We start from the raw sequence: 25,654 nt of genomic DNA, 5'->3' as shown, positions 1-25,654 counted from the left end.
CCGTGGGATCTCAAGGCATCACAGGACCAGTAGCTGCCTTTATAAATATTGTTCTGATGGAGTCAGGGAGATATTGGTGTGTGAGTGGCAAAGTATTTTCCCTGCAGGCATTTTGGCATCAGGATGCACTCTTCCTATCCCTACACACCAGCAGGGCTTTGCTAAATAGATTTCCAGTGAACTGAAAAGCTGCCCTTTCCTAAAACTTGCTGTATCTTTTACCAAATGCCCAGTGAAGATTAGGGAGCTGGGGGGCGATGCAAGTTGTTTCCTGGCTTATTTCTGTGCTTCTTTATTATTAAATATTGGGTGATAAATGCCACTTAGTTGGGGACAAATCAGGAAAAAAGAGCCAATAGTGAATGTGTGAGGTAAAATGTCTCAGCTAATGGTATGATTTTAATTTAAAATAAAATTTAAAATTTGAGTTGATGCAGATGCTATTACAACACCCTCAAACTTGTTTTAGTCAGTTTTTTTCTTGCAGTTAAAGGAATTAATTCAGTATGTTAAAAAAAACCCCACTAATTTTTTGAGGGAGGAGTGATCCTGAGAACCAAAATAAAATAACTTTATTGTACTTGTATGTGTTTTACATGAGGCTGCTTTAATTAAATTTATTGTGGCTTACTCTAAACTAGTGAATTCATGTTTCATATTCTCTGTGCAGGATGAAAAGCAATTACATTTCAGTTGCATTACAATTTAACAGGTTCTAACAGACTCAGGGACAGAGCTGAAGTTTTTCCATCTTCTAGATTGGAGTTTTAAATCACAGCCAGCTGCTGACTTGCACAAGGGGCGGGAGGTGGGTGCCACAAAGCATAGCCCAATTCCATGTGCAGTTTAATTTGGGAATCTAGGCCTAAGTACCTACTTGTCATGCACAGAATGAGACTGGGAGGTCACCAGGGCTGGGGAGCCAGTGGCTGCTTCTATAACTCAAATGAGTTTAGAGCACTTGAGCATTTTTCTTTGTCATGTTTAATCTATGTGCTCCTCAAAATGGGATTATGTCATGGAGAAAAATCCAATAACCCCAACACAACCTGAAACATTCATATAGATGGGGAAAAATGAGGAACTCTTTCTAGGGGATCTGAGAGAGGGTCGGGGAGCAGCTTTAGGGAGTGGGTCTGGGTGTGGGAGGCTTGTCTTTAAGGCAGAGACTTAGGAGTGGTTTTTCTGGGTGAAAGAAAGAAGTGAGGAGAACCAAGGGAAAGAGGGCAAAGAGATACTCATGAGTAAATAGGGTGGAATTCCAGTGTGCTTTTCCACCTGGAATCTGAAAAGAGGGGAGAAGACAGTCAGTACACTTGCTTCCATGTGGGAACTAGTGGAAGAATGAACCTTGGAGTGGCCAGAGGGAAGAGTCAGAACAGGCAAGATGGGAGAAATTGTTGCAGCAGCAGCATCCAAATGAGATGATGCAGGGATGGAGACATGGATCTGATGACCTAGGAGCTGAATGGGGAAAGGAGGATTTTCAGGAGGGTTACAGCACATTCCAGACTGGAGGTGAAGGGGGGGGGGGGGGGATATTTCGTGTAGTTCACTTGAACTATGCAGATTAGAAAAATAAATTAGCCTCATGTGAAGGCCTCTCTCTCTCTGCCAGCACAAGGCTGTGGGGGAAACAAAGCCTGTACTGGAGCATCAGAAACAACACATGAAATGTGGGAATAAGCATTACATCAGATGCCGGACACTGCAGGGGATGAATCAGACCAGCATCTGGCACCTTGCTGCATCCATGGTGAACTTGCACTGATTTGACTACAACGGGAAAAAAATAACCTCTGGAACAACTTTCAATATGAACCCTGTTTCAGGAAAGGGCACTGTTCTGTATCACATGCTGGGACTACAGCTCTTGTGGTGGAGCCAGCAACTCTTCAAAACTGTTAGGGAGACTCTTGGAAACTCCAAATAAAAATGCACTTTGATTTTTTAAAAAGTAACACAGCAGGGAGCTGTTAAAATTTACAAGAAATAAAGCAGTTTTGTTTGCTCTTATGTATTTCCTTGTAGTACTTGTTCTCCTAAAGTTTCAGCATGGTATAACAAAATTGAAACTGGTTTTATGGGACGGTGAAATAAATTGGCTCCAGGACTCCCATAATTTAAATTAAGAGAACTGCCCAGAAGTGTAAAGTATAGTTAAGGGGGGAAAAAAACCAACAAACTTCTAAATTAAACTAATACTGCTCACTTGAGGTTAACACCCGTATCTAACATTTTAAGGTGAGGTTCATAAACAGAATTTAGAAAATTTGTATTTCTGTGGGCTGTTTTTGAAATTGTGATTGTTCATGGAAGGGGCTGGGTCAGTACAACAGGGGATGATTTCAATATACAACAGCAGCTCTTAATTTGAAAGACTAGTCCAGGCTTTAAAAGGACAGACCTAATGAAGAGTTACACTTACTGGCACCAAGATTTGACCCCCTTGCTGTTCTCCCAACATAGAGACGGAGCAGAACCAGTTCTGTAAAAGTAGTGAGTCATTTTTAACCCAAATTTCCCCTTCCTGTCCTCCTGAGCTTTGGTCAGTTGGCCACAATGGCCCATTGTGAGATCTGTAGCTGCCCACATTGCAGTGAATAGTGGTTTACACACAGTCCATGAAACCATTTAGAATAAACCTAAAAGGTCCTAAACACAGGGATTGTCTGGCTTAACAAATATGCACTGACCTACTAGATTAAAGAGCTATCTGAGTGTGTGCTAATGGCAAATGAGGGCTAACAAAGGGATGTTTTTCCTTGCCACCATAATACAATAGAGAAATACTCAAAACAAGTATGGCAGTAACCATACTTGTTTTGAGTTGGAATGGTCATTGGAATGACCAATTAGTTACATTTTTGAACAGTAGTAATTATTATCCTTCTTTGAGCAGACATTTAGGATTCAGACACATGTACCATGAAAAATATTAAGTTATAGCACCATTTAGGGTCATTTTAGGCAGAGGAAGCCCTTTTGTGGGTATTTTCTCATGGGTGGACCTTCGACAGATATTACTAGCTCACGTTTCAGCTTTTAGTTTATTAGCTTTAAGTAAAATTCTAGTGGAATCCACTGGTTTTGACACAATTGTAGGTCATCATGCTCCAAGTGGCTGCAAGATGGGGCTGAAGGGGCTGCAGAGCATCATGGCTGGGAGCCCACAAACAGTTTGGGAGTCACCTCCTCATCCAGGAGGGAGCGGGGGATGGGCCTGGCGCTCCCTGTCCTGGAAAATTCGGAGCGAGGGGTGTGAGAGGCGTCGCCGCCCCGCCCCTTCCCGCCACCAGGGGGCGCCTGGCGCTCCCCCGCCCCGCCAGTAGGGGGCACTGCCCGCGGCGCCCACACAGCCTCCCCCAGTGGGGGGGCGGAGCGCCGCGATGAAAGGCGCGCCGTGATTGGCGGAGATACCGCTGGCGGGGATGAGAGCGGGGCTCTGATTGGCCACCAGCACCCGAAGAGGGGAGTAAAAACCCGGGCAGAAGACCCCCCCCCCCCCCGCTCCCCTCCCCGCGGATCGGGATCCCCCCCCCGCGCCCCGGTCCCCTGACCTGGGCGCTCCGAGCCTTTGCTTTAGGAGTTCTGTGCCCCATCGTGGCTGGCGGAGGAGTTTCAGCCAATCAGCGCGCGACGCCGCGGCTTGTTGCCAGGCAGATTATGGTAATGAGGCCCGGGCGGCCGCCCCCCCTCCCGCTCTGCAGCTACCATTGTGAGGTGAGGACAGGTGGGGGGGTTCGGGGCCGCCGCGGGGCCGGCGGCGGCGGCCGGGGCGCGGCGCCCGCACGAGACCCCCTCAGGTAACGCGATGGGACGGTCCGGGAGGGCAGCGCGGCCCGGGGATGCTGCAGGGACCCGCCGGGGGTTTTGGACTTGTTGTTTTAGTCGCACCCAAGATGGCGCCCGGAGCTGGCGGTGCGGGGCCGGGATAAACCGTTTGCTCCCGCCAGTGGGGGGGGGGGGAGGGGAAGCAGGGCGTACTCATTCCCCTTCTCCCCCCCCCCACCCCGCAGGAGAGGTACAGTCCGCTTCCCCCCCTCCCCGCCTCAGCCGGGATCCCCCACCCACCCCGGACACGGGGAGAAGGGGCTGCCCCCACCCTTGCTCCCCCCCTCCTTGCGTGGTACGGTCCGGACCCCTGCACCTGAGCGGCTGGAGGGGGGTGCCGGAGCCATCTTTTTGCCCCCCCCCCCCCCCCCCCCAGCATTGTTGGGGGTCTCATCCCTCCACCATTACTCTGGGCCATTCGCCCCGCGCTCAGCCCAACTCCCCCGCCCTCGGCGGCCGGCCCGGCCCGTCCCATTCCATCCCATCCGATCCGCTCAGCCTCTGCCCTGGCCGCCCGCACGTGTCCCCCCTAAGCCCTCAGTGGTTGGGGCCGGCTGGCCGCCAGGCGCTCTCAAGGGGGGCTGATGGCGCCGCTGCCCTCAGGCGGGGGCGGGGGGGGCGCGGCGGCGCCTCGCGCTGGGGCGCGGCGGCGGGAAGCGGGCGTTGTGAGCGGAGGCGGGGGGCACTCACGCCTGCTGATTGGGCGCGTGCCTCGCGCCCCTGTCTCCTATTGGCCTAGTTAGGGGAAGGGGCGTCGCACCCCGTCTTCGGATTGGCTGTTAATGGCCGCGGAGGGTATATAAGGAGGTGTGGGTGGGGGGCCTGCAGTGTGCTCTGTGGGGGGCAGTGGGGTGGCGTGTGCGGGGGTCCTCTCCTCATGAGGTCCTCCTGCCCCAGGGGGATTCCAAAGGGCCCAGTGGGCGCCAGTGTGGCCCCAGCAGGGCAAGGCTTCTGGCTGGGTGGCCCTGAGGCTTGGTGTGGAGGGAAGTTAACCCCTTCCCCGCTGCCCTGAGGTGGTCCCATCCATGAGGGTCGCTGTTTGAGTAGCAGCAGTTGCTGCAGGTAGAAGCTGTGGAGTCCACTGCTCTCCTGACAGTGGTCTTGGTGCCAAAAACCCTGTTCCTGTTGTCTCTGGTATGGTTGTAGCAAGTGGATGCTTGACCTTGGGGCTCTTTTGCTCTGTGGGTGTTGGTGTGGAGTTGTCCCCTTTCCCCTCCTGTGCCCCAGTTCCATTAAAAATGAGTCGATGTGAGCTCATTAAATGGTTGAGTTGGAATGGAAGAACAAGGTCCTGCTGCTGTGCCTTTCAGAATTACTCATCCTGAAGGGATAACTCACCTTTTTAGGGTTATTTCCCTGTACAAGAGCTATGTGTGGTCACCTTTTACCTCTCAGCTGTACCTTGCAGAGCCTCAGGAGGGCTCTTACAGGGTCCCTAAATTAGAATTTAGACTTGGTTTAGACTACTGACAGTAGTCATAGTCCTGACAGTGAAATGAAGGGTCAGTATTTGTGATGCACTTTTTGGTACCTCAGCATCAACCTGTCTAGAATATCGCTATATATTTGTGGTTCTTACAGGTATTTAAAGAATGATCAAGCGCAAAGCTGGGTGTGTGAAATGCCTATCAGTGTTTCCCTGTGAATTTCAGTGGGAAGACTGAACACTGAACTTTCACTTTCTTCTGTTAGATTTTTAATAATTCAGGGGCTTTTTTTTCTGGTAGTTCAGTTAGAAGATGAGATGCTCATGAATCACCAACTGATTTTTGCAACAGGATTCTTTGCATCTTTTGGGGACACAATAAAATAATTGGCAGTCTTGAGCCTTCTAATGCCTTCATTTCTAGGAAAAGTAATGTAAGAGCATGTATTGCTCTAGTCTGTCCTTAAATGGAAAACTTTTCTCCAAAATTATAATGGTTTTTGGCACTTTGCTATATGGATGCTTCTGTTGTGTGAAAAGAGACAGCTTTATTACCTTGTTTATAGGATGAGATATCAGTGTAATTGTTATTAATATTCTCTGATAGAGTAATTGATAATTTGATTTTAGAGAGAAACGGGTCTGTGGTGTCGTCTGCTCTCCTCTGGCACCCTTACCCCCCTACCCTGTGCAGAAAATCTGTGGATGAGCTCTCCTGGGGTAAATTGCTCTGCAGTGAGCAGCCACTTTGAGTGTGTTCCTGACCACCTGCAGCTGCTGACAGCTGTGTACACTGAATTCTAATGGACTTCTAAGTGTAGCTAATGAAGGGGGCTGGTTTTGTATGGTGAATTTTACTTGGACTTGAACATGAGACTGGGTCTATTTGTCACTTTTATCTCCTGCTAGTAAAACGTGCAGTTGTAGCCCTGAAATGGCTCTATATGTCAGTCCCCACTTTTTGAAGGTGCAGATAGTCCATTTGTTCTCTGGGGTAGTGCAGAGCAGCAGCTATTCTGAAGGAGCCATCTTAGGTGTGTGTTTTTATGTGCAGAAACAAGGTAGCTTTATTTTTTCGAATTTTAAGACAGGTGGTTTAATTCAGAGGAGAGGTGCAGGGGGGTGGGAGAGGGAGGGACAAAGCAGCACCACCTGCCTGTAGGAAGGGGAAGAGTCCCCTCCAACTGACAATTCTTTTGGGAAGAGTTTACTGGAGGAGAAGAGATGGGAGACAAAAAAGTGGCAGGAGGAAGCTGGAGGGGAATGATTTGTTTTCTTTCAGTAGCCCCTAACAATGCCTTCTTGAAGGTTGTGTGGGCAGAACTGTAGCACACACTGATACAGACATTTATTTTCCTTTCGTGTCATCCTGCACTTTAAATCCATGCTTTCCCCACTTCCTTGCTTTATCAGACTTCTCTCTCTGTGACTTATAAACCAAATCCTTTAGGAAGGCCCGGTCACTGCCTTGAGCAGCTGGAGCCCGAGAATTGCAGTGTGTGATTCAACAGCCCATGGTATCACAGGGACCTCAGAGGATGAAGAACATGGCCATGGATTCAGGAAGCTGAGGGTGGGAGGAAGGAATTGGTTGCTGGAGTGGATATGTAGATGCTGAGCAAATGGGAAGAGAGGTGACTAAAGAAGAGAGCTTTGTATATGTAGGAAGTAATGAAGTTGACTCTTTGCCCACTGAGAGAGGACAGATAGTGTGAGAAACAGTTATACAAGAATTAGGACTCAAGAGAGATGATCTTGGAGCATCTCTGAGTAGGTGTCTAAAGCCAGCCTACGTAGTCCCCAGGAGGATGTTAACCTGTGCTCAGGCTGGATGATCTCCTATATTCTGTGGCAGAAATGGATTTTCAGCTACTTACTTGATAAGTTGTGAGAGAATAGTTACATCAGACTGTTGTGCTGTCACCTTCAGTGCCTGGACACTGTCCCTTTAGGAAAAGGACTGTAACGTGTGATGGCCACAGCAGCAGAGGACTGGCCTTGGTCTAAGAGATCTCTTCCAGCTCACTGTTGCTTTGATGATGGATGTGCCATAATGATATGGATATAGATAGATTCATTATGCACAATTGCAGTAAAGAGTGAGTTGGTGTTTGGCTGAGCTCTTTTATTTATTATTCAACTAAATAAATTGAAGCCATTTTCCCTTTTGTGGAAATAAATAATCCTTGCTGTCCCAGCCCTAGTATGATTTCCATTTTTAACTCCCCAGTAAAACATAAATATTGTAGTTTTACATTACCTGATTGATAACATTCATGCAAAATGCACCAGGGCCAGAGTTCCTTGAAACAGTATGTGCCTGTGATGGATGGGAATGCAGAGGAGATGACGGCAGTCCTGACTCAGTCCTGAATGAGGTTAGAAACCTTCTTGCTGCAATGAAAGCATGTTCCTGCTAAAGGATCTCAGGAAATGCACTGGCTCTGCCTTCTAGGCAAACTGGGATAATTAACTTTAAGTGCGGGATAAAGCTTTTTGCAGACACATGTGATGTTCCTTTTGAGCATAATAAATCATTTTCGTGTTAAAAGCTGGAGGAAGACCCAGAGTCATAAAACCCCTTTTGTACCAATCTTGTTGCCCTTGCACATGGCTGGGGTGACACAGAGTTGTCAGTGAGCTCAGTCGTGGGAGGATTAAGCCAATAGTCCCTGCTGTTATTGCTGCAGGGAACCTCAAGCTATGGCAAGGCTCTTTTACACTGGGGAGTAAATCACATTAGCTGGTTTATGCACCATTATTGTAGAGTGGGTTCTCATTTGAGATACTGCAGTGGCTTTATGGCTCCCTGAGCAGGGAGGTGGTCTTTTCCCCTTGCTTGGCTTTAATATTCCCCCTTTCTCATCCTGGAGAAGGGACAAAAATGAGCATTTGGCAGCCACTGGCTTGGATTTTTCAGCAGAATGTCCTTAGTGAGCCTTGCAGAGATTGCTGCAATGAAGTCCCCAGAGATTTTGTGTCTGTATCTTCTTGCGTAGTTGCAGCCTTGAAAGAAATTGTCATTCCTTAATAGCAGGTTTGCCAAGAAAACATGGTTATTGTTGGGGTGGTTTGTTTGTTTGTTTGTTTTTTGGTTTTGTTTGGGGTTTTTTTGGTTGGTTGGTGGGTGGGTTTTTTTGGTTTGGTTTGGTGCTTTTTTCTGACTTTCAGGGCTTTCCTTTGAAGCCCTAGGTGACTTCACTGTTTTTAACTTGTGTTGAAAACACTTAGACACCAAACACAAAGCAGCAGTGACTTTGCTGTTAGTGGTTTTCTCTTACAGCACCATTCACTCCTGAGTGTTTGCAGGGGGGGTCATGGATGCACCCTTGAGGGGCCACACGTGAAGCTGTGGTGGCTCAGGGTGTCTTATGCTGAAGCAGCAAAGCTGATGAGGACATTGCTGTTGGATAGGGAATGAGGCATTTTGCCCCCCTGAGCAGTGCTTTGCCATCCTCTGGAGCTGCATGCAGTGCACAGGGAAGCTGCTGATTTAATAGCCCAGCTCCAGAGAAAACACCGTCCCCACAGGAACAGGAGGGAGGGGTTGGACAGTGTCACAGAGGTCAAAAGGAGGTTTAGGCAAGATTTCAAAAAATGTCAGACAATGACACTGAGGTGCTTTCCAGGCATCAGGAGGAGCAGAAAGAGAAGTTTTGTCATTAATGACATTTTCTGGATTAGATGTAAAATGTAAAAGTTAAAGAGAAAGGGCTGTAGGTCTGTGACAGCAACAGGTCCAAGAAGGCGTTGAGAAAAGGAAGGTAAATGTGATTGGTGCTCTGAGACAAACCTGTTGTCCTGGAGGGATGGTTAATTACTCGCGCAGCTCAAAATGAGCTAATGTTCCACTACAGGAAGGATTTCAAAGTCACAGAAGCTGTGCTGGTTCTTGGATCACGTCGTGTTGCGATTTGCACAGTAGATAGTGACACACAGGACTGTCCCTGCCTCACCACTGCCATGCTAGAGTGGTACTGGGCTATATTTGTACTCCATAGTTAGTTAAGCCTATTACTATTTCAGCTTGTGTCATCACACAGCACGGACAGGGTGAGGCATGCCTGGTTTTGGGGAGGAAAATGCTGTCTCTGCAGTTACTGCAAATGCTTTAAGATCTCACACTGGCATTGCTTCTTGCTCATGTCTGTGATGCTCCTTGGGTTGTATGAAAGCATTAGGGTGCTGGAAGAATTTGGGGTGACTATTGGGCAATGTGTCTCATAATTGACTAATCTTTCAACTTCCAGAAAATTAAAATCTTATCATCTTCAAGTTACTGAAGCACTTGCTATAAGCATACAAAAAAAAAAAGATAGTATATTGAATAATATTTGAGCTATATTTTGTAGTGGAGAGAATATAGTTTTGACATCCATAACATGTAAATTTAACACTAGTTTAAGCAAGCTGTTTGGATTACTATTTTACTAAACCTCTACATGGATTTTCGTAACAAAATGTAGCCTAATTTCTTCATACTGGGAAAAACCTGAGTTTTTCTATCTATCACAATGCCTTTTATCTTTAATTATATTTTTTTTCTTTTAGGATTTCTGCAAATGAGTTTCAATTTCTGTTACCCAGATTTGTATGGTAATCCCTTGGACATAGCAGAGCCTCCCGTTGAGGTGCATGTCTTGGTGTTTATTTAGCTTGTCTGAAAATGTCCGATGTGCTCAATACAGTGAGAAAAATCAACAATTGCAAAGGATAATCCGTGGGCATACAGTGGAGAGCAAGCAGAGAGTGCTCCCTGCATGCCAGTGGTTTGGCAATGCTTATGTCCAAAGTTTCACATTTATTTCTGCTAAAAAACTGCCAAAGCTGAGAGAAGACCACAGGGAAATGGTTAAAATTTGAAGATGTTGTGGCTGTCAGTGTCAGGGCAGTAACGGGTATTGACAGCGGGATCTAGGGCAGGAAATAAGATTGTGCAGGATTAACAAGGAGGAGCATCCTAGGGAGGATCAGTGAGCAAAGTTAGTTTGGTCTTTTTGTCATCAGTGTCAGAAAACTTGCTCAGGTGTTGGTGTTTTGTGGCAGTTCTATTGTCAGTGACTTTGGATCAGATCATGTTTTCCAGCTCCTGGCCTTGACTGCAGGGCTTGTTTTGCAGCAGAATTTTGACGCTTGCTCCTGCCTCCTGCCCTCTTTATTGGGACCTCTCTGGGACATGGCCTGTCTCCTCCTGCACTGTCTTTGCTCTTAGCCCATCCATGTTTCCAGGGAAATGTGCTTTTCAGGGTGTTTTCATGATTACAGATGTACTGAGGGAATGCACACCAGAGGCAGATCCTAGGATGAATTTGGAAGTACAGAAGTTGAAAGCATCAGCAAATCCTGCAGCTCCTACTATTGTCCCTTATTGCTGCACAATTGGCTGGCCTGAGCTGTTTATTATTTTCATTTCTGTCAAGAACAGCAATAATTGGACTGTTTATAGAATCTGCAGCACTGGGCCACTGAATTTGGCTCAGCCTTGCTTTTTTTTTTTTTTCTTCCCCCCCAATATTTTAAATTAGTGCTAACTTTTGGAACCATTAAATGACTGTCTTCTGCTTTGCTTTCCAACTTTTTGGTACTTCTTTTTTCAGAGATTAATCTTAATACCCAGTTTTGTCTATTAAAGACCCTGCCTGAACCCTTCAGTCTCCTTTGTACTCAAGTTGTAAGTTATCTGTGCTAAAATGACTCTGCAGGAGTGAGTCAGCATCTTCCTTCAGACCTTCAGTGTCTGTTGGTGGGGAAAGTCAGCCAAAAATTCTGCTACTTGTTGCACCATGTGGAATTAGCTAGAACTGTGCCTTTCCCTTAATTCAGTTAGTAGTTACTGTAATTGCATTATTTTTAATAGGGTAATTATATATTTTTAGAAATCATACCACCCAAAGTAGAAACCTCTAGTGTTTATTTTTCTAAGCAGTTAGGTAATTGATTAAACTACTGGCTATTGTTAGTGCAATTACCTCAATTGGCTCTTAATAAATACTGGCAGTCTAGGAGAAGAGCTGTTTTGGATAAACCAGCTGAAGAATATCAACAGGATAGGTGTTAAATTTTGCAAAGAAGTTTTTCACAGTGTATTACTGACATAAATGCTGTCATGTTTCATATGGGTAGAGGTGATCATATACCTGATATATGTATATATTTATATACTCATACAGTGGTGGTTGTATACCTGATAAAATGAGTGAAGAAGGTCAGTGAATGAGGTAGGATTAGGTGTGAGAAAATTCCAAATTTGTTCTTTAATAACATAACAAGTAGCTAGGTGAAAGGTTCTGTGTAGGGATGGATGGTATATATTTATAGATCAGAGCTTGTGTGTGCTTGGATATATAAATAAATAATATTTATCTGTAGATTGCCCTGACTTTCCACACTTGGAGAGCAAGGCTGGTGTTTATCACTTCTAAATATTTGCTGCAGTTAATTTGTTCATACTGAGGAGATCTGAGCTCAGACAGAATGAATGCTGGTACATGGATTTCATTTTAATTTTTCTCCTAAGTGCTTTTTGGGGATGCTTTGTATCAAGCAATATTAATGGAGATGAAATTTCTGTCCCTGTATTCCCATATCTGGAGATGTTTGGATATAAGAGAAAGTCAGAACAGTTCCTCAGTGTCTGCTTTTGTGAAGCCCACGTGTGCTGGGTTGTTCAGTGTGAGACAGCAAGTGTTAACTCCAGTTACCAGTAACAGCATGACTTGGTGTCTAGCGATGCCCAGAAATATCTTCCCCACTGTTCTTCTCTGTCTGTATGTGAGTAATGTGATTTTTTTGCTCCACCATGCAGTTCAGTGACGTTAGCCCGAGACTTCCCTGCCCTGGTGATTTATCCATGCTGGCCAGGCCAGTGGAACAGTCAGTGCTCGGGTCTGCATAGCTTAGTCCTTGCTGGCAAAATTAGGAGGAGACAGAAAGTGCCTGCTGGTTTTTTTTACCTCTCCTTATCTATTTTTCAGTTTGTCAATGACAAGCCAAATGCTAGCATTTATAGGGATAAATTATGACTAAAATAATTTGCATTTAAAATGCAAATGAATGAAAGCATCAGCAAGGAGCCTTCTGCTTCCTTCCTGGTGCGCAGATGGGTACTGGCATTGGATCAGCCCAGCAAGGCACTGGATATAAAATAAAGTTAATTGGAGTAGCTGAGAAATGCAGTGGGCTCAGCCTCATGATAATTCCTGGCCTGTGATTTAATATGACATTAGAGACGAAGGATTGGGAAGGTGCTGAACCACTGACTAAACCAATCACCAGAGCTGTAAATTACCCTTCTGGAATCCCAATGGCAGATTGAGAGGCCCCGTAAAAATTGCAAGAGGTGAATAAAACCAAGCTTGGAAGCAGTTTGTCAGGATCTTTGAGAGTTTAAGTTTCCTTGTTCCTTTTTAGTAGTTGGCTGTTGTAACACGGCCTTGTACTAACCTGGGACTGGGATTTTGTCCAAGGTCAAATCTGTATGTACATGGAAAACCAGTTGGTGCTCAAACAAAACCTCTTTCAGGCAAACCGAGGAACTGGTGATGCATGTCTGAACATAAGTGTTTTCTTGTTGGAAGCCTCAGGTCCATTTTTTGCAATATTTATTGATTTCTAGGCCTGAAGGTGCCAGAAGGACAATGAGGACCAGGTGGTGTGGATGGCCTGTGGTCAAGGAGAGACATGCAGGAAGAATTCAGTGTAATCTTTCAGTGCCATTGGTGCAGTGGTTGATTTGTTTCTTTCTTAATGGGACATGGAAAGTGGTGTATGGCACCCTACTCAGTGAGATAAGATTTCTGTTCCTTTATTCCCATAACTTAAGGTGTTTGGGTCTTGTAGGAAGTGTTTGTAAAGCCAAACCTGCTTTGCTCTGTGTTACTGAAGTGTGGTAGCTGATAATAATAAATCTCTCATAGCTCCATGACATGTGTCATGCTGGTTTTAATGTCTCTGTTCTCTGGTTTTTCTACAGCCATGTTGCTGAAGATCACCTTGTCTTCTGGAAGCAGAAACACAGTGAACAGATGAATCCCTTCAGCCAGACATTGCTCCAGTAGATCTTTCTCCTCATGGAGCACCCAGGCAGGGAGGAGATGGACTTGAAAGAGGAAAGTCCTCAGGTGTGGGCTGAGTCTGCAGCACAGGAACAGAACGCTGCTCAGGTGATTAGTGCCCTCCAGAGCTCTGCCTGTGCTTGGGGTTGATTGGGATTGGTGGGGAGGGTTAGTTCCCATTTGGCCCTGACTTAGAGTCTAGAAGCTCAGCTTTCATTTAAGCAGAAAGATAAACATTTCTATGGTGATTTTGGGTTATAGCTTCAGAAACCAAGCTGTGCAAACTGCAGCAGTGAAGACATAGAGGTCTGAAATGAGCTGAACAAAACTAGGCAGTGGCTGTAGACGTTTCAGTGTCCATATATATCTAGAACCACATGGGAGAGTGAAAGGGTGTTCAGAGTAATGAACATGAAGAAAATCTGTGCTCTGTGGCAGCCCCTTTTGATGGCATCATTCAAATCAATTGAAACTGTGGGTGGACCTTGGGGAAAGTAATATGAGTAATTTTTTCCAGCCAGACATCTGGGTACTGAGGAAGGGAGAAATGTTAATTGTAAGTGACTAATGCAGTCAGGTTCTGCTGTATGCAGCTTGTCCCTCTGCCTCTGAGACAACGCAACTGGGAATTTCTAGAATTCTGTAAATTGATTTACTCTTTTAAGTATGGTAGGAAAAGGATGCTGCATGGCATTTGACCTACAAGCTGAGAAATTCTGCCTCTCTTAGTAATTTCCAGCTTTGAAATTTGCCAAGAAAGGCAGTTTTCAATGGCCTGTGTTCTGTTCTCTCTACAATGGGATAACCATGCTGCTTGTTTCCACATGGCAGTTTTAAGGCTTAATGAGCATTTGCAGAGTGCTCTCCAAATGTGAAACTGTAGTGTTTGTGAGAGAATTTATTGTACACAATCAGCACTGAGCATCTACGGGGGAGCACCAGGTGTCTTCTGAAGCATAAGCTAAAAAGTGAAACAAAATAAACAAAATACGTAACTCTGGCATCATTTTATGTGAAAGAATTTTATGTGAATATGAGTAGTTGTACTCAAACTAGGTTGCCTGCTAACTATCCTGTTTTTCCCATACATTGAAAATGCTTTTCAGCATGTAAAGGATGGCAAAAGCTAAATGTGTTCCTATTTTCAATGGAATTCAGTACTCTGGCTCATTTAGCCAGATCAGTTAAGATCATAATGTTCGGGTAAAATCGACTTGTTTAGATTAAAGTGCTCCCCTAGACATAACTTGTTCCAGTAGTCCTTGGAATCAGTGCTTAATGCTTTCAGTTATATGTTTGTCTGTTTAAATAGTTGAATTTTCTACTGATGCTGCACATACATACTACAGAGAAGCAATCTAATATGCCCTACTGCTGCCTCTGAGAGCTGCAATACTATAACTTGAGGAGTATCAGAGTTAATATGTTCTCTTAGCCTCTCATCAGACAGCAAAAATTACCTCCAACTACAGAACTAGCTGAATGAAGTCATTATCAAAAATCCTGAAAGGAATATTGTTGCAGTGGGGATTTCTGCAACATGTATGGACAGCAAGGCCCATGGGAAAGAAATAGGGACTGATTCTTGATAGATGTTTCTCAGAGATCTTTATTCTCCAGCTGCATGGCCGGGGTCCAGCCCAAGAGCTCTGGCAATCACAGGACCAGCAGGGTCCTTCCTGGGCAGGGGAACACAAAACAACCAGTGGGGAACAGGATTAGGGTACATGGGAGCAGGGAGACCCCGTAGGCCATGCCTCTACTCCAGGGTCCCCTCCCCCCAGACCCCCCATGCCAGGGGGGAGGAACCCCAACAGAATATGAGCATAAAGGGAAACAGTATGCCAATAAATTTAATAGACACATCAGTTCAAATATGAACTTTTTCCCTTACAAATTTTCAAAGTATCATGCAAGAACTAAGGATGGGTGAGTGCCCTTTGTAGCAGTTATGTCTTGAGTTGCAATACAGAGTAAAACCAGAGACTGATGGGAGTTGTGTCCAGATTTCTATTGGTAGAATAATTGAGTGAGATTTGAAACGTGTTTTTCATGCATTCAGATGAGTTGGGACACAAGGTCTCTCTGCTTTCCAAGGCACCCTGTGACTGTGGTGCTGTGTCCCACTGGCCTGTGTTTGGTGTGAGTCCAGGATCTTTTTGTTCCCCAGGTGCACTTTGTCCCTGAGGCGGGGACAGTGGCCCAGATCGTGTACAGTGACGAGCAGGAGCGCGGGCCTGCGCAGCAGGTGGTTTACACGGCTGACGGCACCTCCTACACCTCTGTGGACACCTCGGAGCACACCCTTGTTTACATCCACCCCGTGGAAGCTACACAGGCACGTGTGGTTCTGAGCCCACCCTGGTTTTGGCACCTAGAAAACACAACAATCTTGTTTGGGATGAAAGCCAGTTACCAGCCAAGTGGTATGACTGGAAAATAGCAGACAGTCGCTCCCAACAGCGACTCTGCCCACTGCTGAGCAGGGACTTCATGCTGTTCATTTGTTTGATGTGCAAATCTGCTCATTAAAGGATGGCGAGGCTATGAATTGTGAAATGCTGGTTATTTCACTGAAGGTGGACGAGATTATAATTTACGCAAAGGTTTTTTCCAGAACAAGGATAATCTCACCAGAAATTCTGCCTCTTGTATCCAGTAAAAAACTAAGAGCCATCTCTGTTCCTTCTGGAAGAGCCCTTGTTTTGTGTAGTACTGTTGTCATAGTTAATAGTTACAATAACAGTTGTGTCTTTTTGCAGAGCATGTCTGTTTATTCAATGTAATTTTATAGTCTCTGCAGAGTTGTTGATTTTATAGACCTTTTATAGTCTTTTTCTTCTGCATAATCATATCAGATAGCCTTTATTCTCTTGCAGCACATGTTTATATGGGGTCAATATGCTATGCATCTCTGCCTCTGTGTGGACAGATTTAAAAGGAAGAGGCTTGCTTTGTCGAGAGTGTTTTAAAATGTCTTTGCTGACAGGGCAGATCAGCTGTGCTACAAAGTGCACATACCTGACACCCCCACCATGCTGGCAGGGCCTCGTGTGGCACAGTCTGCCTTGTGCAGCTCTCAGCTGTCCCAGAAAATGAATGTGAAAGGATGTCCTGAGAGGGTATCTCCCAGGAAGTTACTGGCCAGCTAACTCCAAAACTCTGAATGCTGTCATTGTGTCAAAAGATGTGTAGTATTCAGACACTCTTCTGCATCTAAGATGAAATTATCACAGTGCTAAAGGAATTTGTATTATACCATGCTTTATTTCATTGTAGCTAGGCTGCTACAAGCTCAGATATTTCAAATTTTGGCTAAGTAAAGCTGGCCTCAGTCAGTCCTTAGTCTTGCTTTTCCTAGGCTTCTGTCAGGGCTTGTTCTTCCAAAATATTGGAGTTGGCATGGCTTCTATGAAATTAAACAGCATCCTGGCCATATCAAAGTCCCATGCAGGATGTGCCTGATAGTTCCTCAAAAGAAAGCATGCAGGAGTCTTGTGAATCTTCAGGAAGAAAAAGCTCATAATTACCTTCTATCCTGCCCTTAAGTGTTACACAGTTTTGATAGAGCTATTGAATTTCATTCTGTAGATTTTATCAAATCAACAATTGACAAAGTGATTTTGGTAATTAAAAAAATAAACCCCGTGAAACACTTTGGCTGTACAGATGCAAAGTGCTACATAAATATGATATTAACTCTTTATGGAGCACTACCTAATTTTTAGTTTCTGTGTGTAGGTCCACTTGGGTAAGTTGAAGTAATTTGCTGTGATAACAGGCATGTTAGAAGCTGACAAAGGCTCAAATGTTGGTTGTTTCATGGTGGCAGGGTAACCTTTGTGTGAGTTGGGAGTAAAAACCCCCAGGGCTGGTTTGATAAGCCTTTTTCACTTTGTCTAGACTCTGTTTACAGATCCGTCCCAAGTGGCTTACGTCCAACAGGATGCCACCACCCAGCAGGTAAGGAAGAGATATTATTCATCTTGGGCCTAAAACTATGAGGGAATATTTAGGGAAGGTAAAGGGATATTGTTGTGTTGCGAGAGGATAATGAGCTGTCTCTGAAGTTGTCCAGTGACAATCTTGGTATTGTGCTGTCACCCTGATCAAGACCAAAAACCACTATTACCAGCTTGTGCATGAATGACAATAAAAGTTTAGAATTATTTTAGGTTTGTTCTTTTTAGTTCATATTCAACAAGAATTCTAATTTACTGCCCCAGACAGCATGAAAAGTCTTTCAACAGTGTCCCTGCAGCAGATGTGGCTAATGTCATCTGATTGTGCCATTTTGGAAAGGCTGGTTTTGCAGCTGTCTGCATACAGGTTCTGATCCAAATGCCTTTAAGTCCACAAAGGCTCTTGAGGGATAGAAAAATTGGATTAAATTCTGGGTTTACTAGAAACCTCACAGGAAATTAAGTGCAAAACCCGAAGAAGTTCAGTGAGTGGCTCCCTTATCAGGTGTGCTGGGCTTGTCAGTGTGAGGTGGTCTGGGAAGAGAATAAAACTGCAGCCTGTGTTTATAAAGTTATGATGATTTTTCCTTATTCTTTTTACATCCATCATGGATGGGGAAGTTTTGTTGTTAACTCTTACTGGTATCTTAGGGGACTGCACTGTGGTAATCAGCTGTAGAAAGGTGCTTTCAGATCTCTCTAGTTGGAATTCTCTGCTTGTCATAGACTTAAAATAGTTACTGCTTGGTGGGTCTTTAATGACATGTGTGAATGGATGTGTTAGATCTGAATCATCACCAAAGCCATCATTAAAATGTGTGTTTATTGACAGTCTTGGGGCAGAGTGAGGTATCGAATGTGTGCTGAAAACAAATTTTCTTGCTAAAAGACCTTCTAAATGGTTGAGGCACAGACAGGAAGCAATGACTGACACAATAAAGGCGTTACCTGTCTTCTCATTCTCTGGACTATTGTTCTGGAATTTTTTGCTCCATAAATTTCCCTGCATTAAGAAGCCAAAAATTCCTATTTAATTGTCTTAAAGCTCATTTAACAAATACATGATTAATTAAAAATAGCAATTACTTGTGTGCAGTGCAGATGGCAGTGACAACAGAGGTGATCTTCTGTTATTATCCCAGAAGCACTTGTCTGTGTGTCCTTGGCCTGTCCTCCATTCCAACACTGTCTGACAGCAGTCCTAACACATATATTAATTTTTTGGTGAAGGGTTAATCCCTCATTATAGCAACTCCTGCCTTTGCAGCTGTTTTTACATCAGCATTTAATGTGGGAGATCCCTGACCTGACAACTAATGATAAAATAATAATTAAAGCTCCTCTTGTCTTTCAGAAGAAACTTTATTGTAGAAAGAAGGTGAGAGGTTTTATAAAAATAATGCCCATAATCCATACAGTGCCTGAAATGGAAGTGCAAGTAAGGGTATATTTGGTGTGATTAGTAGCAGGCAGTGCTAATAGTGGGTACAGATAGATCCAAGCCTGTGTGGCCCTCTCCTTGCTGGCACTCTGGAGGAATAATGATGCATCTTCTGTGGCCACTTGCCATCAGAAATGTCAGTTTCTGAAATGTCAACCACTAGACTGTCATGGTGGTTTCCTCCTCACCGTCACACCATTCTCTGAGGTCCTTTTGCTGTTGTTTTTCAGAAGTTTCATAAATTACTCTTAATACCTCTTTAAACAAAGCAACTAGTTTGGAGTTCTAAGACCAAGTGCTTACATTATGGATTTTGTTGTCTGCTCCCTCACTACTGGCCCAATTCACTGTTCTCAGTTTTATCTGATATTTATTAAGAGGCAAGAACTTGGATTTAGCATAAAAGCTGCATAACAGTCAGAGACACAAAGTAGAAGTCACATAATGTCAACTGTAGAGAAGGATGAAAAGTCACGTGGAATAACGGTGCAAATTCCTGTATAGATCAGCAGGAAACAAAAGGCAGGAAAGGTGATTCCTAGGGTCTTAGTTGTTCTTTGTTTTATTGCTGAATGGATGAGAACAGTGTGATAATATGCATTAATTTGGTTGTTAAACAAAAATGTATAGTCTGACCAAATGTAAAGAAAAATAATTGTTGGGATCCTCTTGTTTGAGAGCTTGATCTTCTAATGAGGTCAACACACCATCTTGTTTTTTTAATGGATCCTAGATCATTGAATCACAGAATGATTTGGATTGGAAGGGATCTTAAAGCTCATTTAGTTCCAACCCCTCAACCATGGCCAAGGTTTGCTCGAGAAAAAGAAAGATAGTAATAAAAAGAGGAAATGATTCTTATTCCTTCTTTACCTTTTTCCTTGAAAATTAAAGTAAATTTGGGCATAGAAGAAAAGAGACCCTAAATCACTGGTTTTACCAAGAGCTAAAGAGCTCCTAACATCTGTTTTTAGTGCAGTTTGAACCCAGGCTGGGTAGGATTTTAATTTCAAGCCTTAATTTAAAAATGTATGATAGGTAATTCAGAATTTGCGAAGTCTATAGGTTTGAAGCCTTTCCCTTTGTCCCAGAAGCTGCAGGTTCTGTCCAAGCCCATCATCCCTACTTGAACCCCAAAAATCTTGGGAATGCCATAGTTTTTGAGTGAGTGCAGGGCTCAAGGGAGCTGTGCATGCTGGGCCCTGCCCATGTGTTAAGTGACTGGTGGAAATGCTGCAGTGCTAAAATGAGTGCCTGTGATTTTAGGTAACGGTGCTCTTGCCTGCTGCTGCTCAGAGCATGAATCCCACCAACCTGTCCGTACTCGGCAGCGTTGCCGACACCCCCCAGCCAGTGGCTCTGGAGCAGGGGCCACAAGCAGATAGAGTAAGTTGCCAGGCACCCTTTCCTTTTTCCATGTACGAGTGCATTGATTCCATTGCTCCATCGTCTCCGGGGATGAAATGTGGCTGAGTGATCTGGGAGGAGATGTGAGAAAGCTGTAGTGCAGATTTGTACTGTCTTCCATAGTCTCACCATGGAACGTATGGGGGTTGAGGAGAGATCATGTGTTTAATGTACAGAGAAACCTGTTTTACAGATGGTTCTGTCTTGAGCAGCCACCTTAAGATTCTCTCAGTGCCAAAAAGTGAAGTTAACAGACTGTCACAGCAACATCCACTGGGTTTCCTCACCAGTGTTTTCAGGCAGCTCTGCTGGGTGTAATATTTCTTCTTCTCTACCTGAGAAACCTGTGAGCGTGATGGAATATGCACCACACTTCAATTGTTGCAGGTTTTTTTAAGGAAGGAAAGGGCTAACCTTGAAAATTAGTGGAAGAATGCAATGCCCTCATCTGTCCCTCATGTCCCATAGTTTGTATCTAGTCTCCATGTTACCTCACCCCTTATTGACCTCTACCTTTGTACTCTGGGGATTGGTTTTGTTGAATTGTAAAGAAAAGATCATGTGCCAAAGTGCAGGATTCTCTCACTTGTACAAAAGAAATTAAAATACAGCTTTAGGCCCTAGGTAATATCCATAGAGCCTGGACTTTGTTTCAAACCTTCTGCAAGGGTCCAGAACTTCCTCTGATTTCAGTTTCTTCTGAGAACTGAGTCCTTGGCAGGGTGGAGCCAGGGAGTAGTAACAGCTGTCCTGAGTGATGCCGTCAGCAGCATCGAGCGATGCAAAACATCCCTTGGCAGTCATTTATCACCTCTTCTCCTCCTCTCCATTATCAGAGGCAGCAGGAAGGGTAGACTAGCAAGGATCTTCATTGCTTGTCCTTGTAGTTTTCTTCATGAATCAGCTTGAATTGTTTGTGAATTCTTTCCTCAGGCATCATTACCGGTGCATAACCAGGTGTTACCTCCTATGGAGGCTGTGGATGGTTCTGACCCTTTAGCACCTCTGCAGAATCAAATGGAAAGGATAGAAACAAAAGAGGAAGATGATGAGGATGAAGATGAGGATGAAGATGGGGAAGACACTGACATGGATGAATGGGATCCAGATCCACCTCGACCCTTTGATCCCAATGATTTGTGTAAGCATGCACAGTAATATGAAGTGTATTACCTGCCTTCCCCTTTTTCCTTCTCTCTCCATCAGCCCTTTAGTAAAGAGAGGTAAAAACCATTCCGATTTTAGCAGTAATGAGTAAATGCGCGTCTTTATTCCCGGAAATGTGAATTCAAATTGGGCTGCTTTACTGAAAAGACAAAATTCTGTATTTAGTGAAGTCTGTGAGCTGCTTTGTTCTTATTTTGCTGGACACTGCTCTGTCTAATATTTTAAAATGTAGACAGACTATTGGCATAAGTGTTCCCACAGCTGAGCCAAAGATGTTTAGAGAGAGATAAGGCTGTCTCTGAGCCGTGTGTGAGTGTCTGCCTGAAAGTCACATCCTCTCTGCCTTTGTGTTGCAGGGTGTGAAGAGTGTAATAACGCACATCCCTCCGTGTGTCCAAAACACGGACCTTTGCACCCCATCCCAAACCGGCCTGTGCTGACCAGGGCGAGGGCCAGCCTTCCCCTGGTGCTCTATATAGACAGGTTTTTGGGAGGTGTGTTCTCCAAAAGGCGTATCCCAAAGCGTACACAGTTTGGGCCTGTGGAAGGACCCCTGGTCAGACAGACTGAGCTCAAAGACTGCTATATCCATTTGAAGGTAAGGGTGAGAAAAGGGAGGATCGGTTTGTGCCTAAGCTTTGATTTTCATGAATTTGTCACTCCACCTTGATCAATTCACTAGAGATGTTTTGTTACCTCCATCTCTGAATGTAGCTGAGAAATACCCAGATTGCTTTGCCTTCAAATCTGCTCTGTTATTCAGGGAGACACACTAATTCTGGTGAATGTTCTGGCATTATGGTGTTAGGATATATAGGGAGCATAATGTGTAAGACTGTGAATCACTCTCACATGAGCTGAAACTGCATCTGGACATAAAAATAGCAGCTCCATCTGAGGATGTTCTACAGCCATTCTTTTGTGTCATGTTGTAACCTCAGTTCAAAATATTTTTCTTACCTTTCTGTTCATAAGATGTAGGGGAGAGGAGATATTTTTATTCCCTTTCTCAAGTAATTGGCATAGGGGTAAAATGGATTTGAGTGACTTCTATCCATTTATTTACTCGTTTCACTATAAAAAATTGGTCCTTTATTTGTTGGAGTTTAGATCCACAGTCTTAGGAGGGCTCTGATGGTCAGTGTCTGACAAGCAAGTTGTGACCATAGGCAGATTCAGCGACCCAAGAGAAGTTCAGCTGAAGAAGTGCTGCTTTCTGCTTGAGGCAACATCTTGAGTCAAGAAATGAAAGGAAAAGTGGGTCTGCCAGTTAGAAACTTCTGACTGATGTTTCTGTAGCCTACTAAAGCTACAGCTACTTGTGTGTCATTTGTGATAGCCACGTGATTGAATACTGTGCCTGACCCCTTTAATGAATGATTCTTGTCCCTGAAAGGATCCATTGTGCCTTTTTAGTTAAATCTTTACCTGTTGCTAAATATTTTTCTGCCTGTTTCTGGATCCATGTTAGTAACGAGAGAAAATTAGCTAGGCCTTCATTGCTCCCTTAATGTAACAGTTGCATGGGCACAGTACTTTTCTTAGTAACTCAAATTCTTTTGAATGTGCTGCCAGGCAGTTACAGTCACCTGTAATTGGATTTTGCTACAGGTTTCTCTTGATAAGGGTGACAGAAAAGACAGAGACTTGCAAGAGGACCTGTGGTTTGAACTTTCCAGTGAGGCTCTGTGTAACTGGATGATGTTTGTGCGTCCAGCGCAAAACCACCTGGAGCAGAACCTGGTGGCCTATCAGTACGGCCACCACATTTATTATACGACCATTAAAAACGTGGAGCCCAAGCAGGAACTCAAGGTATGGCATTGCTTGTGTGTCAGGACTCTTCTTTTCTACTGATTAAATAGTACCTTAAAAGTTGCTGCCAAAAAATGCCAGAAACTACTGCTTTGAATAGTTATAGGGCTTTTTTTCTCTGATGGCCTGAATTGAATGTCACTGAAGTCAGTAAATAGTCACCAACATAGGTATTTCTTCATGAGCCAAAGCTCATTAAAGTTTAAGATAAAACTAGGTAAATGATTTGTCTCTCCCTGTCATGCTTTATACAGTGTATATTTTCCTGATACAATCTAATTTTTATTGCAGCATTCTTATTTTTTTAATTCTGGATGCCCTTCCCAGTTAGCCATGTGTGTTCCTGACTTGTTTTCTGGTACCTTAAGTGAATGTGGCCTCTCTTTACCTGGATTTCCTGGAGCTGTTGAAACTTTGCATGTGAAAAATTAGGAAGGATATTGTGGCTTCCCCGTGGTTTGGTTTTTGTTCCCTCTAAAAATTTATTGATTATGTCAAGCTCAAAGCAGCATGGCTGGCTGAGATGGCCTTAATTTTCAACATTTTTGGGGCCATGGGGGGGAGGGAGGGAGGGGGACCAAAAAATTTTGATACCAGGAAATTTTGTTGTTCTTCAAATCTCTTCTTGCATGTAGATTTCAACAATTGGTCTGGAAAAACAATTGTTTAGTAAGCGCACTTACTAAATCAGGACAAAAGCCTACTTACACCCTTTAAGAGTAGGACTGTCTGAAATTGGTCCTTAATTTTTTTAAGCTGTATTACTAGAAATCTTACTAATCCATTTTAAGTGTATCCAAACATCATTTTCTCAACAGTTTTTAAAACAATTTCAAATCAGACTTTAGATCTGTACAGACCTCCCTGAGGGAGCATCATTTTTCTTACTTTATGTGTTAGTACTGTCTTCTGGGGTAAAATGGTTTGTTAATTGCAAGGCTTGGTAATGTAATTTCCTCCCCAAGTGGATTCATGCAAATTTTGTCCAGAGATTGAACTAGGAGGATCAGGGAGCTGAAGCTGGAAAGTTCTGATTTGCCTGCCAGGTGTGTAGTCCAGGAGCTCCAGGCTTTTGTCTCCAGCCTGTCCAGCTGGTGAGATTCCTGCAGAGTAACACACCTGCTGGAGAGTCCTTGAAATCCCACTCACCACTGCCTGTGGCCCACTGCAAGTTCAAACTTGTTTGAATTTTTCATGCAGAAAATCTGTTGATGTCTTCTTTGAGAAATCTCTTCTAAAATCCACTCTTTTTCATCAAACAGATGAAATTATGGAAGAATTCTCAGCTAAATGTGAGCATCTGCTTTTAGGCTTTAATAAACTTTGTCTTCCTGCATCTTATGGTTATCTTTGCTGAAGGCTTGAATTCCTTGTACGACAAAAGTGGGTCCATCATGCTGGTGCCTGGCAGATCCTTGTTTTGGAAAGCAAGACCGTATTGCTCCAATCCTTCAGAAGCTCAGAAACATTTTAAATGACTCTATGTGGATGGTGCTGCCTATTGTCTATGTAAGGAGAGCAGGAAAGAAATGGGAAATCCCTTGAGTTAATAACATTTCCATTCCTCTTGGTACAAGTATCAGTACTCTGCTGACATCCTTCCTTCACAGTCATGCAGTTGGGTTTGAATAGATTAATCTTATTTCCTTTAGAGCTACTGGTAGCCATGTGCAAGATTAACATTCATGTTAGGAAGCTAGGCCTTAAAATTAAATTGATGTGCGTACTGAGCAAAGCTCTTTCCTTCCTCAGTGGGGGCACATTGATCTTACCAGACTATTATTGAGGATGAAAGGAGCAGTAAGAGTTAGTGGTTGAGGCAAGTGAAGTAAATGTATTGCTTAAAACCCATTTTCAAATAAATTTCCTTTAGTTTTGGCTCCACCTAAGTGTCCTGTTACCTTGTGCTCCTGCTGCAGGTGTGGTATGCTGCCTCCTATGCTGAGTTTGTGAACCAGAAGATCCATGACATAACTGAGGAGGAAAGGAAGGGTAACTTGGGATCTTCTGCTTTCAGTGTGGTGGTGGTTGCAGGTTGCACTCCTTACTTTCAAGTATATGGCCTGTATAGTGCTCCCCAAATTTGTGCTAGGTTGGGAAAAGTTAAACCAGATCTAGATTATGTTATTGGGGCTTATTTCCAGTAACTCTTCTCATGAGAATTTTACATTAATTTAACCCTTTGCCTCAGTTTCTGGGAAGCGTTATATTGCTGCTGGAAGAGGTATGTTTCTGTACTCAATGTCCACTGTGTGTCATAAACTGAGGTGTGACTGCTTTAGATTTAGAATTTTCCCTTGACCTCCCTTAACTTATGCCAGAGGTACAATCCTGTAGGTGCTCTTCCATACAGGGGTGAATTTCAGAATCCCCCTGAATTTCTAACAGTGTTGATAGTCCATGGGAATTGTCCCCAGTGATCTTTCTGTGTCTCTGTAATGAGCTGTGGCACAGTGCAGAGGGGATAAAAGCAAAGACCAGTGGAGCAGGGCTGGGTATTCTGCAGCCTGTCTAACCTTCAGGGGAGAAATACGGCCCACAGAGGACA

At 44.0% G+C, this 25,654-nt stretch overlaps 1 protein-coding gene across 6 annotated transcripts in view; it reads left to right on the top strand.

Moving 5' to 3' along the window:
* Positions 1–3,685: 3,685 nt before the first annotated feature.
* Positions 3,686–25,654, top strand: part of PRDM10 (PR/SET domain 10) — a 45,310-nt gene continuing 23,341 nt past the window's right edge. For 3 of the 6 annotated variants that reach the window (XR_014227085.1, XR_014227086.1, XM_082297036.1), the window contains exons 1-9: positions 3,686–3,723; positions 13,233–13,422; positions 15,485–15,652; positions 17,218–17,277; positions 19,984–20,103; positions 21,058–21,265; positions 21,648–21,889; positions 22,903–23,106; positions 25,026–25,098. Coding sequence is in view for 4 of the 6 variants with exons in the window: in XM_082297036.1 (XP_082153162.1) it covers positions 13,330–13,422; positions 15,485–15,652; positions 17,218–17,277; positions 19,984–20,103; positions 21,058–21,265; positions 21,648–21,889; positions 22,903–23,106; positions 25,026–25,098 (1,168 nt within the window). In the remaining 2 variants the exon portion in view is untranslated. The other 3 variants (XM_082297038.1, XM_082297037.1, XM_082297039.1) reach the window with 3 other exon arrangements.

The sequence above is a fragment of the Coloeus monedula genome (assembly GCF_965178545.1).
Source record: "Coloeus monedula genome assembly, chromosome: 25".
Lineage (NCBI taxonomy): Eukaryota > Metazoa > Chordata > Aves > Passeriformes > Corvidae > Coloeus > Coloeus monedula.
The sequence above is the reverse complement of the archived record's forward strand: the minus strand, read 5'-3'. Positions and strand labels throughout refer to the sequence as shown.